The sequence below is a fragment of the Puntigrus tetrazona genome, chromosome 7 (genome assembly GCF_018831695.1).
Source record: "Puntigrus tetrazona isolate hp1 chromosome 7, ASM1883169v1, whole genome shotgun sequence".
Lineage (NCBI taxonomy): Eukaryota > Metazoa > Chordata > Actinopteri > Cypriniformes > Cyprinidae > Puntigrus > Puntigrus tetrazona.
In genome coordinates this window covers 10,551,737-10,567,966 of record NC_056705.1, presented here as the reverse complement: position 1 = coordinate 10,567,966, position 16,230 = coordinate 10,551,737, and the positions used below count along the sequence as shown (strand labels likewise).

The 16,230-nt window shown below is 35.9% G+C and overlaps 2 protein-coding genes across 2 annotated transcripts in view; both read right to left on the bottom strand.

Annotated features, from left to right (window-relative positions):
* Window positions 1-1,362: 1,362 nt before the first annotated feature.
* ubap1lb (ubiquitin associated protein 1-like b) lies at window positions 1,363-15,312 on the bottom strand. The gene is made up of 7 exons (XM_043245441.1): window positions 14,876-15,312; window positions 14,620-14,764; window positions 12,400-12,542; window positions 8,519-9,097; window positions 4,960-5,157; window positions 2,513-2,614; window positions 1,363-2,110 (listed from the first exon to the last, which is right to left on the bottom strand). The coding sequence occupies exons 3-7, from the start codon at window positions 12,529-12,531 to the stop codon at window positions 1,976-1,978; spliced, it is 1,146 nt and encodes a 381-aa protein (XP_043101376.1). The 5' UTR covers window positions 12,532-12,542; window positions 14,620-14,764; window positions 14,876-15,312; the 3' UTR covers window positions 1,363-1,975.
* Window positions 15,313-15,711: 399 nt separating this feature from the next.
* Window positions 15,712-16,230, bottom strand: part of pdcd7 (programmed cell death 7) — a 4,674-nt gene continuing 4,155 nt past the window's right edge. The window contains exons 4-5 of the mRNA XM_043245440.1: window positions 16,082-16,169; window positions 15,712-15,997 (exon numbers count right to left, since the gene is read on the bottom strand). Coding sequence (XP_043101375.1) covers window positions 15,877-15,997; window positions 16,082-16,169 — 209 coding nt within the window. The 3' untranslated portion in view covers window positions 15,712-15,876. The remainder of the gene's footprint in view (window positions 15,998-16,081; window positions 16,170-16,230) is intronic.

Genomic DNA, 16,230 nt, shown 5'->3' with positions numbered 1-16,230 from the left:
AAGACACACTGATAACTAATCATGTTACCACAATGAAAACATTGTGTCCAGCCTCTGGCAGCCTAACAACAGAATCTATAGATCTTGGCAGGGCTTCGCTATTCGCTCATGATGTCTGGCAGTTGTTTGACACTGAAGGTAACATTTTATAGGAACTATGCCATATAATAATGTTCACAAATTCCAAAGTGAAACTGACAAATGAAAGCATGTGTTGGCCTCGCACAGATTTCACAGATTTTAGGAAACGAGAACAATGAAGCGTGGGTATTATTGTCTAGTTTTCGATTTTCTTTCAAATATTTGCCTGAAGTTTCATACTGAGTAGTAATTGTAATTTTGCTTTGAGTGATCATGCAAATGCATTATCCAAACGCAAACATTTTTAGCTTGTGTATATGTATATGTATATATATATATATATATATATATATATATATATATATATATATATATATATATATATATATATATATATATATATATATATATATATATACACATACACACACATATATATATATATATATATATATATATATATATATATATATGTGTGTGTATATATATATATATATATATGTATGTATATATATATATATATATATATATATGGGTTTCTTGAACAAGGTTTTATGCGTTGATGAAAACGTAATAATTAACTGAATACATGAAATGGAAAACTAAAGTAATAAGTCTGCAGCTGAAACAAAACTAAAATTATTTTAATTATTTAATTTACCCGAATTTAATTAGGCACACTTCTTCTTTACATAATTTCATTACTAAAATGAAGATTCAAAAATGACAAAATGAATTGTAATATGTCATAAAAAATTGAGTATTGTAACAAAACCATTTGTATTATTACATTAGTATAGTTTTAATAATAATAGTAATTATAAATATAATACTAAAATAACAATAAAACTAATCGTATTATTTAATCTCTGAAGTAGTCTTTTTATTGTTTATTATAGAAGCCATTTTCACCACTGAATAAAAAAAATAAAATAATTGCAACTTTTTTTTTTTTATCTGACTTTGCTTTCTTTGCAATCCTGAGAAATAAAATGCATGAAGTCAGAATTGTGAGATAAAAAGTCTTAATTATATTTTTTTCAGTGGCGGAAATGGAATTCCATGATTGTTTAAAATTAGTTAAAATAATAATATAAAATGTATTGTTTTATTTCTATCATTGAGCGTCTCTTTGTTCTTTTGCCTGGTTGTATCAGTAGTACATACTTATGAAATGATCAAATTACAATAACAATATATATGCCAAAATTACAATGTAATAACTTGACCAATGTATCGTTTGATTGCAAAATAAAAAATAGCTGAAATAAAACATGTACGAAGTGATGAGATATTTTATTGGTTTTTCCTGCACGTCATTTGACCATTAATCAACATCAGAGCACCATAAATATGCAAATGTCTTGTCAAATTGTGAAATATTACCTTAAAATCTTATCTTGCGTACTTAAATATTTCATGTCAAAGGGTTCCGGCTGACAAAAAACATTTAGATAAATACAAACCAGAAACCGTGCAAACTACACGTCTCACCTTGGGTTTTCAGATGCTGGGAAATGGAGGCACCATATAGAAACTGGAAATATGAATATGACATTAAAAAAATCCTTACATAACCGGCTTAACAGTTTTTTAAAAATGTCATAATTTTATGAATTCCAATAAAAAAAAAAAAGACATAAATATCAGAGTTTACATTTCAATAAATAAAGCAACAAAGGTTTATTGCTAGAGAAAACACTATGAAAGCGTTATGTCGACTGTCAAATTGTGCTTTTCCCAAAGGCCTCAACACATGTCTAGAACACACAACGAATAAACACAGCGCGGCATATGATAAACAAGCAACGGCTATACGAGCTTGCTGAATAGAGCAAACCTTGATCTCAGCTAATTCACTGCATTCACTAATTCCCATAACACACGGATGGGATCAGGCCACGCGGGTCATGAGCTCCTCCAGCGCTCGCTCTCTGTGGTTCTCATGCACCAGAAGAACCTCTTTGATGGCGTTCTGCTGGAAGCCCATTTCATGAAACTGAGCGAGAAGGTGAAGGAACTCCTCGGCCTAAAATAGAAGAACAAATACGCAATATACGCTTACATTTAAATGCTTTGCGACTCATCGATGCTTTTATTCAGCAAGGAATCAATAAAAACACAGTGATATAAAATGTTCCATTTTTTTTAAATGTTCTATTTATCGAAGAATTCTAAAAAAAACTACTGTTTCATCAAAAATACGAAGCATTTGTATTCTAACATGAATAATAATCAGAACTGAACACTGAAAATTCAGCTTTGCGTCACTAGAATAAACTCTATTTTAAACTACATTCAAATATAAAACAGTTGTTTTTAATTGTAAAAATATTTCCTATTTTTATTGTATTTTTGATTAAATAAATGCATCCTTGGTGAGCTCGAGAGGCTGATTCATTATATGAATAATGAAAAAACTCTTGCATACCTTGGTCTCGCAGTTCTGAAACATCTCAAGCGCTTCTTCGACCTGAGCTTCATCATAGCCGAGTTCACACAACCGATCACACGCCACCATGTAACTCATGATCTGCAAGAGAACAAACAATCTGTACACGAACGCAAACGCTACACGACATGCATCACTTTAACTGCAGGAACCTGACTGAAGTAAAGCCCTCTGAGATTCTCCAGCACTCCATCGCCTAACACTGAACCATTAGATCAACTGATCTGGTTAATTGGGCGCGCTGTTGACACAGCGGTACCTCGTCATAGCCGTGAGAGACTAGATTAGATGAACGTGAGCTATCATAACTCACGGTAAGTGTAGACGTCGAGGTGGACGGAAAGAGGAACGGCGCGAAACGTGAGAAGCGTGTGGATAAGAGTCACGGAGGAGCGGCTGGTCTGATTAATCTGTGTAACAAGATGAGCTTTGCCGATTCAAATCTGATCATCCGTCCCGACCGGCTGTCTGATGTCATGCTGAGCGGCTCACTGGGCAGCCGAGGATACAGCTGAACATAAAATAATCAGGCTTCGCTGGCTAGTCAGTGGGCGACTTCACAGACACATCAACAAGCAACACGCTTTCAAGCAATCCAATGATCCAATGTAAGCTTAGGACAGGAAAACTAACTCCTAATGACTACGATGCTTCATTATTGGTGGAAATGCACTCATGAGATGAGAGACGTGGCATTTGATATTAAATTAATAAATCATTATTTTCTTTATCATTATTTATAAACTAATTGAGGTTGATAACAATAAAATAATAATTTACACGTACATTTAAAAAATAATATTATAATTATACTACTACTACTAATTATTATTATTAATTTAATAAAGATTAGTTACAAACAAGTGTATAATTCTTTATATATAATTAAATATATATACAGTATATATACATATATATATATACATATATATACATATACAGTATATATATATAGTATATATATATATATATATATATATATATATATATATATATATATATATATATAAATCACATGCAGGGTTATTATATATATTATATACATATATATAATATATATATATATATATATATTTATAATAACCCTGCATGTGATATCATTGGCAGTAAAAAATGAATATTAGACTAAATTATTATTAAAAATCAAGCCACATTGTCCACTTTTTTGCTGAAAGCAGAAGTTAGTTTATGGGTGAGCCGTTATAAGGAAATAATGAGGAAAATAATAACATGCAGTTAACACTAAAACTGTACTAGACACCAGTGTGTTCATAATTAACATAATACTTTACAATAACTAGATAGGACACACCAATTTTCAATACATTTTAGCAAATACAGATAAAAATAGCTGGACGAGGATGAGACCGGGAGTTATAGCCATAAAATTTACAAATGGTGGCAGACATTTTTTTTTTTTTTGTCAGGAAAAAGTTGGATGTGCTGACTTTATTTGCAAAAACAAACCAGTTTTTTTTTTCATGTTATGTGTTTTATTGTGTTAGTTAGCTGTATGTTGTACCCAGTCTGCAGTGTGATGGAGATTAATTCAAATGCACAATGAAAAAACTGAGTTATCCATTTTTGCAAATAAACTCTTTGCATGATGCAGAGCATCTTCTAAGTTTACTTCGGCAGACCTCTCTTGCTGTATTCAGCTGCACTGTCCTCAAATGCAGATTTGTCTTTTTCTCATAAACCCTTTTAAATAAACTTCAGTGTCATTTTTTCCACAATGCCCGACAACGTTAATGATATTTACCAACGAGCATGGCTTCATGACTCGAGTGTTCTCCTGAGGGAAGCTTTGTAATGCTGAGAACTAGATACAAGCTCATTTTTGGAAACTTCAGGGGGATCTGGTATCTATTTTTGGTTTTTCGTTCTCATCATACCCAGAATCAGATAAAAGAGGATGAAACCATATGTTCTGCTGCGACACTGAAACTGAAGCGCACAGGGATCGTGAGTGAAATCCCTGCCAAGGATTTCTGAAGTTACTCAAGTTTTCAGGATGAATAGCGTGTATCTGATAAAACTAATTAAATAAAACAGCAGGTGCTTTTCAAACAGACCTTCTCCAGTGACCTGATGGACAAATGCAATGGACATGGACATACTGTTATGAGACTGAAAGTACACATGCATATATATATATATATATAGGACTAATATTTCACAAGACTAATTAGAACATAGCATTTCAGACCTGGTCTAAAGTTTTTTTCTGATTATGAGAAAGATAAATGAGGTCAAGAATTCGTAGTGCATGTTAATAAACGCACATTAGCAACTGAACTATACTGGTAACCCAGCATACACTTTGATTGACCTTCCCCCGCGATACACCAAGGACGGTGCGGAGAACCTCAGCATTACATCTCTTATTTCACCCCGACCCCCTGTAAGGGATCTCCCTCACTGACCTGCTCTGGACTCTGCTGGCCAGTTTTCTGGAGGGCGATGATGGCCGTACGGAGAGGGTAGCCCCGCTCGGTCACGGCCGCCAGCAGCTCCCTCTCCTCTGGGCTTAGAGCGGAGAGCAGCTCGACCGAGGAGTCCAGGACGGCAGCGTGGGAATTGAGTGGCCGTGATGGGGCCGGGGGGGACGATGAACCCTGGGCCTGGAAAAAACAACAACAGTGCCTCATGTTCACAGTACCCTTGAGAGACGAGGGCAGGAAACACAATACTGAGAAAATCTACAACCATAAACACACTATTGTTGGGGCAAGGTTTGATTCACACTTTAAAACAACATTTTGAATATGGTCGGAAAACATTTGCGGGCGGACTCGTTTATCTAAAGCCATTTACAACGCATTCAAGATGTGCATTTTATCAGTATGTGCATTTCTTGGTGTTATTAATGCCACTTTACCAGCTGAGCTACAGAAAGATCAAGTAAAAAATAAATTAACTCAATGCACCTTACAGTTCACCCAAAAAAGGAAAATTCTGTCTAGCCGTTGACTTCCACAGTATTTTTCCATACGGACGTCAATGGCTACTATCAACATTTTTCAAAGTATCTACTTTTGCGATTAACACAACAAAGAAACCCATAGAACTTGATGGTGACTAAAATGCATAAAATATAATGCATATTACTTAGCGAACCTGTAACCTAATCTAATTCTAAAATCTAATCTAAATCTAAGATAAAAACCATTTTAATTTGCCATAGAAATGCTATGCAGTTTTTAACTTGTTACAGCGCCATCTATTGACCAATCTCCATTAAAGTTTGCATGCTTCTTCAAAATCATGCACTGCACATATTCACCAAATTTCATTAAGTTTTGAGGTTTCGCTTATATTGTAAGCGACCCTGTTATAGCCATTCAAATACTAAAGTTCAAATACTAAGAGTTTCAGCACTCGAGTTGCAGTGATCAATAAAAGAAATAGGCAGACAGAAATAGGCATGTTATAAAACAACAGCAAAGGTCATTAAACTCGTGGAAAAATCATTGCATTTTTTTTCCCCAGTTCATGTTTAAAAAAAAACCCTCTGTAACCGTAAATGAAAAAAACGTAATGAAAAACTACAACCCCCCTGCCACATTCATTGCACCGTGACAGTGTGGCCGAGCAGGAGATGATGTCATGAGCATTAATAACGCGTTGGATCGGACTGTCAACAAAGGCATAACCTTGAATCGTAGCTTTGCTGAGAAAGACGTTTCCCGAGCACTTCCACTCGCTAATCCAGACGAATTTGTTGCAGCTTGGGAAGATTCCAGGGAAAGACTTAGCACTTGCTATTATTAGCTTGTTCATCTTCTGAGACATTGCAGAAATGTGCACCAAACAAAAAAAGAGAAAGAGAGAGAAGTGCTTCACAGAAGTCATTCACATCTAACATCTGAATGAACTGAATGGGATGTTCAGACAGTCGTTTCCTGAGAAACAACAAAATACCTCACAGTCACAGAGGGACACATCAGCGCAGGATTTACAACGAATCCTTCAGGAAAGTGGTGAGAAATCACTAAATGCTTCTGGAAGACCGACAGGACTCTGATGTCTCTTGCTCGAGTGATTAAAATACCTTTCTGGACTTATTGGAGGCTTGTCAGTTAAAGCCATTTATAGTAAGGCCAACGGTTGCCTTCTAAGGACAACTGTTATTGAGAGCTCTGCGGTATTAAAAACTTCAGTGAACTGGCAACTGGGAAAAGGCCTTCTTCGTAGACGTACAAAATATTTAGTAAATAGATTAAAGAAATGAGTTGTCTGTGCATGGCTGTCTGCATTTACGCTCCCAAAGAGTACAAACTGTAATTTCAGCACATCAAAACTTTCCCAAACATGTTCAGTAAAGAGGAGTGTAGTTTATCTAAAAATGTTTATTGTTACTAAGCCACTAATGACCTGCCAGTTGCAGTCGATTTAAACCACACCTTGTGGCATTTAAATGAACCTTGTGTATGTTTTTGTTTCGCTGCACTTAGTACTTCATTGCACTTCAGGTCATACTTGTAGTGAAATCTATATACTGAGAAGGATATATATATGTGCATATATGTTGGTGAAAAACCACTTTTGCTTTTCCAAAAGAATAACATTGGATTCCCACTGACAACCAAAAAGCAAGAGGACATTTATTTTGCCTAGCATTAACAACAGGTCATACTGAAACAGGAGATCTGAAAAGTCACACTTGGTCTCCGTGACAGTTCACTTCACTTCTTCATTCTGGTTGTTTGGCGTGTTTTGGAGGCTCTGGATTACCTTTGGTTTAAGGCCACGTTTACCTTTGCATGCCGCAATTATGTTGGGCAGAATTCAGGCATCTCAATAGGAGTAAGACTAACTTATGCACGTATTTGAATTCTACAGGACCACAGGGTGTCCCATTTGTAATTTGCAGTTTCAAAATGGTCACTTTTGCAAGGCCAAGAACCAGTTTTTAGCATGTGTGGTTCTATTGTCCCAAATTCATTTAATAGTTTTTTGGTTAAATCCTTGAAATAGAGGTCAGTGGTGAACACAGCCTCTAGATCAGGGGTGTCCAAACTCGGTCCTGGAGGGCCGGTGTCCTGCAGAGTTTAGATTCAACCCTGCTAAAACACATATACTATGCATGTCTGAAGTACTTGATTAGCTGGATCAGGTGTGTTTAATTAGGGTTGCATCTAAACTCTGCAGGACACCGGCCCTCCAGGACTGAGTTTGGACACCCCTGCTCTAGATATTTTCACATTTTCAAGAAAATACATGGCAACCTTTTGTTTTGATAGTCCACTTTAGACATTCTACTAACAGTTCAATGTTGATTCACGGGTGCGCAATATCCTATAGGTTCTATACTGGAATTAGTTTAAAAGACGAGGAGATGAACTAATCAGTTGTCTTTACGAATCATACTGCATTGGTAAAAGCTTATGGGGCTGTCACGTGATGAATGAACGACTCAAACCTGAGGACTCGAGAAATGAACAAGTCAGTTGTCTTTACAGCTCATACTGCATTGGTTAAAGCTTATTGGGCCGTCACACAGTGAGAGATCGACTCCGAAGATTTGTCAGATAAAAAGAGAGGAGAGCTAATCGTAGGCCTAAAGAAAACTACTCACTAGTCTACTTTCACAGCTTCGGTTTGTTTATAGTCACACTCTTGCAAACTATCTTGCAAACTACTACTTTCAGGGAAATGCTTTTTTTAAATAAAGACTGAAGAGCTTAGCGATGGCGATGTTGAACTCTTGCAACCGTAGTGTAGTTTATTTACAGCCTACACTTTTTCAATTCTGCCAAATGTATTTAGGCTTCTAGACTTTTTTATAAGTTTATAAACAAAGTGTGTAATTGTATAATCATAAACGTCGGTTGGTCACAAAACAACCAAAGCACAAACTGAAAAATCCTTTTGGGTTTTCATCAAGGGGACCAAGGTGATGCAAACATCCAGATTGGCCTACAAAAATGTCCAAGTGATTGACTCTGATGCAGACTGCAAGGGTTGAAGATAATGTCTTACCTTCAGGGTGGGACTCTCAATGCATTCAGGCTGCAAGTTGTTGTGGGAGACAGTGGGAGATGCATTAGTACGACCAGCGGAGCTCGGACTCCTCTGGAAGTTTCTTTTGGGTGAGTTACGTCTGCTGAAGGAAGACGACGTCCCTCGGTGTTGTGAGGCGAGGCTGCAAGGCGAAGGCAGCTTGAGGAAGTTTGATGACCCACAAGTGTGCAAGTCTTTCAACCCTGGTCCCTGTCTTGGTGAACCCAAACCACCCTGTCCGGACTGTGCTTCACTGTCAGCAAGGGCGGCGCTGTCTTCTTCTGTAAACTCTTCATCTTCCGAGTCAGAGATGGTGAATTTGACTCGAGCATTCATTGTGCGGTAGTGGGCCGCGTTTAAGCTGCGGCTCCGGGGACGAGGGTTGGGTTCCCAGAAGTCACTGCTCCAGCGGCTGGCTAACCTGCTCTCCTGAGGGCTGCTGAACATCATCCAGTAAGGAGGACAGGTCGCTGTCAGCTCGCAGGAAGAGCGGGGATTGAGGGTTGGATAGCCGCCCTGGAGACCCGTGAGAACCCAGTTCTCCAGGCTGAAGACATACTGAAACAACAAAACACAAGAGAGACATCTTTGGATTTAAGTTTCACACACCAGTCAATCATCTGATGACAATGTTTTCCATAACTTGCGGTTTACACGACCAGTCTACATCAAAATGAGGCCAACATGTCAGTCCTACTCTGACTACAAAAAGACTATTTATTTTTTTAACATGCAACCCTATTACTTGAATTAAAGATATGTCTTTTTTTGGAATCTACAGACCAGAAAACAAATGCTTTTGATGGCATTATCCTAGAAATAATATACACACTTTTGAAAGAAAAACTCTCTTAAGCCTGAAATACATACACAGCCTTTGGCCAAATTTTGGCCCCAATTTGAGTCAAAGTTAGTTACCAAAAATGAGAACCAGTCTGCAGATGACATACTGTATGATGTACATATTTTCCCATTTTTTTAAGCTCCAGACTAAGAGTCCTGCAGTCAGAGGATATCAGACATGTTTGATATTTTGTTCTGATTTTAGATAAATATGTGACCCTGGAGCGTAAAACCATTATATTTGTAGCAATTGCCAAAAAATAGCCTTCATTATACGGGTCAAAATTTAAGATATACAAGATAATTTGTGTATTTCCTATCATTATATATATATATATATATATATATATATATATATATATATATATATATATATATATATATATATAGTAATGATGTAATTGCATTGCTAAGGACTTCATTTAGACAATATTTTTGCACCCTCAGATACTCAAATAGTTGTGTCACTGCCAAATATTGTTGTATCCTAACAAACCATACATCAGTGGCATACTTATTTAATCAGCTTTCAAAAAATATATCCCAATTTGGTACAACTGACACTTAAGACTGGTCCATAGTCACATATATTGTTTTTAAATTGTCATAAATCTCTGTGCGAGTTTGGTACGTTCTGAACGACTTGAAAGTCTGCTGGTGTGTGATCCACAAACGCTTAGTCCATATGACGCCTACATTTTTATAGTTAGCATTTTTAAAGGCAGCAAGTGCATAATGCCTAATGCTTTAAAAATTGCAGATTTAAAGAGTCGAGTAGTACACATAATAGACATTAGCTGTCTCCACGGGCTTTGATAACACTTTTAAATCCATAAATTAATGACAACACTTCTAGGCTTTACAGTAAAAGCTCCTTTTCTAACTATGCATTTCATCAACGGCATTGGTAACGGAACGCTTCAGCTTTTATGCGATTCTTCATCCAAGCCACTAGGTGTCAGTATAATGGCCAATTTAACCCCATTAACCCCAACAAAACAAGCAAGCACACGATTGGGGGTAATTTCTAATAATTGCATAAATACTGCATCGAATAGCTCTCATAAAGCAAGATTTGCCGCACAAGCTTCACTAGCAAATAAAACCTCATCGAAATGTATGCCGAGCTACTGCTACGGGAATATTATTAACATCTGCCGTTATCAGCATTACGAATCATCGAGCACCACAAAACAGATGTGAGAAAGAGAAGCACCAGCCAAATATTACACAACAATTTGCATCCCATTCAAGTCCAAAACGCAAAATCGAGCATGCAGTGCTCTAAGGCAGGTACACAGTGTTGTTCTTGGACAGGCGTGGGACAATTGACTAAGAATTTACAGAAACCCGGGTTCAACGCACAGCCATAAAAGGTTCACATTAGCTTATTTCGATTAGCTCGTAACAACCCCCGAAAGCAGTATGTTTTCTTTACAAATACCTTGACCAGCGACACACAAACCCTTAGGAATTTTAGGCATTTTATCCCAGCGGATCTACAGTAACGATTACATCAACAATATCCCATTGAATACCGAGAGCCAAGAACTCTTTTCACCCTCGCTGTTCGGCTTTCGAAATCAAAAATACAATTATACTGTATTCTTGACTTGGTCCTCGTGTTGTTCGCGCAACTCTGGACTAAAAAAAAAAAACAGCAGACAGATTACACGTCAGTGTAATTATAGAGCAATCACAAACGGGAATGGGTTAGAGGTGGCGGGGATACACTTACACCAAAGCGTGTTACAAATGTCTTTGTATTTTCCCATGACCTTGTTAGTGACAGCCTGCACTCAGTCAAAATTACATAAAGGCTGACGGCTGCTGCAATCGGTGGACGCTCAAAAATTACATTGAGCCTAATGCAGTTTATGGAAGTCACAGATGCTCTTGAGAACGCTCTTCAAGATCTCAGGAAGACATTCAGTAATTTAGGATTAGTACAGTTTCCTTGAGAGGTGCCTTCTCTCCATAATGTGATAGAGACTACATAAAGTACACTCATTTTTGTTATTTGTTAAAAAAATTATACTTTTTTTGTGCAGCATCAAATTAATCAAAGGTAACAGCAAAGACAGTAAAGAGCTACAAATAATTTTTTTGGTTTTTATTTATATTAAAAATGTGCTTTCACAAAAATATTAAGCGATAATAATAATAATAATAATAATTTCTTGAGCAGCGTATCAGTGAAATGAATAAAAGATACTTTATACTAAAAATTGAAAAGAGTTCAATTAGTAAAATTAACAGTAAAATTAACTTTAACAATAGTACTTTGTTTAACTGTATTTTTTATTAAATAAATGGTGAGTACAAGAGACTTTTAATTAAAATTTTTCACTGACCACAAAGCAATAGTATATGTGAAGGGATGCTTAAGCCGCATTTAAAATATATACATGTCAATGAATCATAAAATAATAAATCAATGTCTAAGGCTTGGTAACACTTGTTAACTATTACATTTTTTCTCTCAATAAATTCTTAACTAATAGTTAGTGAGGTAGTTGTTAAGTTTAGGCATTATGTGGGATTAGGGATCTAGAATAAGGAATTATTATATGCTTAATTAGCAATAATAAATAGCTAATATTCCAGTAATGTGCATGCTAACAAGCAACTAATAGGTGTAACCGTAAAATAAAGCGTCTTTTACATCTTACTCATTTCGTTTCAATATCGTACCCCATGAGACAGCAATGGGATTAAACTGCATGCTCCAGATTCAATCATTTCCTTCTGACAATTATCTAATACACCCTTCACAAAGAAGATCAAATGTATTAAGCTGGTCAAACGGTACGTAAAGAAATACACCAGTATGAAGTGACTTCATACACTCACTAAAATTCACCTCGGCTCCAGCTATTTGATTTGTAAAATGGCTCAGGAGAAGAACAGTTGCAATCGTTTCACTACATAAAAAGTATTTGTTGACGGTACAAATGCATTTTGACGCCAACTGCTAACGTCGGGCCAAAAAACATGAATTTCAGAGAGCATCAGACCTCGGTTTCCTGCAGGATCTTCAGGTAGTCGGGCAGAGTGATCTCCGAAGCTGTGACGAGCTCAACCTCTTCTTTAGCATCCTCAAGAAAGCCCAGAGGGATCTTGAAGGGAACCTCATCCAGACAGGACATTTCACTCTTATCTGAAAACAGAAACGGCAAATAAAATAAACGTCTGACGCCAAGCCAACCTCATCTGTGCCCCGGATCTCTCATTATAGGTTTTAAAGGTACACCATCTGTCAAGAGCTTGGAATGATTTCTGAAGAATCGACACAAAAAATTCAGCTTTGCACCACAGGAATAAATTACATTTTATAATACACTCAAACAGAAAACGTGCATTTTAAGTCGTAATAATATTTAACGATTTTACTGTATTTCTAAACGATTAAATGCAGCATTGGTGAGCATCACAGGCTTCTTTTAAATATCTTTTGACAATCACGCGTAAACAAAAAAAACAGGCAAAAACTAGTCGCTAGTCGTTTTTTCCCAAATTCTTGCTTTTCGAAAAACACCTACGCGTCCTACGCTTGGCTGAAACCTCTCTATTTTTGTTTACCTGTTACCCAAAAGCAAGGAGACTAAAGGATTAGGGATTAAAGATTACCGGGACACGACCGCCTGACCGTCTCAACGTCACCGCCGTAAAACGTGACACATTTAAGAAACTGGAAGAAGTGATGCTTTTTCCCCCTCAAGACTGGTTATGGTCGGTCTTAAATAAACAGCTAATAGCAGTTATCTTCATAAAGCCCGGCCCAGCATCAATGGAAAGACTGCGTCCTGCACCAGACGGCCTGCTGACGCTCTTCGCTTCGGACAGATGCTCAGATCTGATCCCAATGTGCCTTTTTCGCCAGATGGTTTTAGGTTTTAGGAGTCTTAACGGCCAGATGCTCGGTAAGTTCTTAAGTTGTTTTCCTTCTTGTGCACGAAAGAACAATGGAAAGTTCGATAAGTCGCGGTATTCTGCCTAAAACGCATGCAGAATACATGCATATCAATGCCTTGATGCTCAAAACTTACTCAAACAAATATATCTAAACTAATCAGGTGACGTTAGTTTAACTACATCAGTTGTATGTAATGTACTACAGTTAAAAAATATCTTACATTAATTACCGCTTTTTATACTGTCCTCTTTCTCATACTATGTACGTATTAGCGATTACAATAACTGTAATGAACCTACCCCTACTGTAGTTATCTTACATTATATTACCAGTTTTTTCTTAGGTGTGTATAATGCAAGTGCACTGAACTACTCATTATAGCATTTATTAATGCATTAATAAAATCAAAAAGTCGTTGTGATTAATTAATTGGCCGCGGTTAACATGAACTAACAATGAACAGCTGTATTTCTTAATTAACATCACGATGCATAGTTGTAAGTTTATGTTATATAAATCATTAACTAATAGGACTGTATTGTAGTGTTTCCAACATAGTTTGCTTAATTTGACTTGACAGAAAAGAAATGGATAAAAAATAACGGGTAACACTTTACAATAAGGCGTCATTTGTTAACATTAGTTAATGTATAAACTAAGATGAATGATCAGTGAAGAATACATTTATTACACTGTTTAGTAAGCTTTGTTAATGTTAGTTCATAAAAATACAGTAATATTCATAGTTTGTTCACAGTTCATTAACTAATGTTAACAAACACGGCTTGTAAATAACGCTTTAGTGAATACTGAAGTTGACATTAAGATTAATAAATGATGTAGACGTATCAGGTTCATTCGTAATATAGCTTATTGTGTTACTAAATAATATAAAAAAACTTTCATTTAGTTTTAGATATTAAAAACACTGCAATAATGTAATCACATACTGCATTTACAGTAAGAAATGTCTAACACCTTTTATAATAAAATGATGTTTTATGTAATACCCATATAAATGGTTATATATTTCTATGCTTAATTACTATAAAACATTTATGAAATATATAAAAGCCTACATCACATATATTACACTGAAATCAAACTGCCTTTGTTTAAACTTATGACATTAACGACAATAATCACTTAACAAAAAGCATAGACCTTATTTAAAATAATTCCAAATTAATGTAATTAAATGTATTTTTAAACAACTTTATCAAACTAAAAAAAATAATAAACAGAATTTTAAATATTAAAGTAGCAATTTAACACACACACTCTACTTAAAAGTAGTTAGCGGTGATGAATGTTTACTCACCTCCGGGTCTCCTGCGTGTGTCTGGTCTCTGTGTGACGCTGTGTGTCGATTCCTCCGCTCCTCTAATCCACTGACACACACACACACACACACACACACACACACACACACACACACACACACACACACACACAGCCGCTCACACCTACAGGAAGTCAACCCGAAGCAGCCACATTTATAAAACCAACGCATTTATTTTCTTTGACAAGTAAAGCATTACTCAAATATTACATAAACATGTCTGATCTGTACGTACCTAGAGGTGTTATTATTTGTAAACAGCACAATCAGCCTGATTGTCTTAAGCGGTCCACAGATAAACAATGTGATGTAATCAGTCTCCTGCCGTTTTCACCAAACAACATGTGACGTGTTTTGAAGGACAACTAATAAACTGAGTTTCCTTAAAAAAAAATTAAATAAAAAAAAAAAAGTGTGTATTTCACCTCAAGTCCATTCTTTACATCATAGCATTATTTTTATTGAATTTAGGATCAAACCCTATTATTATTACCATAAGGTCTGTGTGATTTTTGTCTGTGTGATTTTATATATATATTAACATTTTATTTGCAAAAACAAATAACTCCCATATTTAACAAATATTTCCAAAAATCTAGTTTCTTTTTCATGTGCATCTGAATTAATCTCAATCAAAATGCAGTGGTGTTATTTTGCAGATAAATTATTCATATATTGTATTAATGAAAATTAAAGTAAATTTTCCTATTTTTTTTTTTTTTATCAAAATGCAAAACAATGGATATGAACAAACACTGTGTGCTATTTAGCAATAATAATACCTCAATAAAACAAAAATGTTAATTTATATGTGTGTGTGTGTATTTTATATATTTTATACACACACACACGCAATATATCATTTAAACATTTTAGTCGTTTTTTGTTTTCCAGTCTATGACAAAATATAAATAAAAAACAAATTAATATATCCAATTCAAGTATTTCTGAAGTAGATTAACTAGTGTTATTTTCAGTATTGCAACAATAAGAATTTAAAAATATGCATCACTGGGAAAAATGAAAATTGTGATATAAATGTGTGTAAGACGCACCGAAGCGTAAAAATAATGTCACAATAATAAAAAAATTTTTTAATACTTCTATAAAAACTTTTATAAAAGTACAGTTTCTTTGGTTTTGGGGTGAAATGTTTCCGTGAGATTCACGCAAAAAACTGACACTTGAATCTGTTCGCACAGCGCCGCAGCCAAACGTGTTTCCTCAGGTGAATCTTTATTTCTCCAGCGCCGTGGCCCAGACGTCGTCGGCTGGTGGGTCGGGCAGAACCCAGCCCGGAGGAACCGAGGAACCGTCGCGGTGTTCGGCAGAAACCAGGAACTGATCCCACTCTCTCCTGTCAGGGGAAATGCCACACACATTGAGTTATGTCACATTTACCCAGTTATTTTTAGAGCTTATTTCTGATCTAAATATAGACCTTATTTGAATGAGCGCAGGAAGAGTGCGCTCAGCCTGTGTGTAGTAGTCCAGGAAGGGCTGAAGAGGGTGATCAAAAGGCAATTCGGCTAAAGACAAAAAAGGAAACACGGTTTATGTGAATGCAATCAAACAATTTATACGAATTAC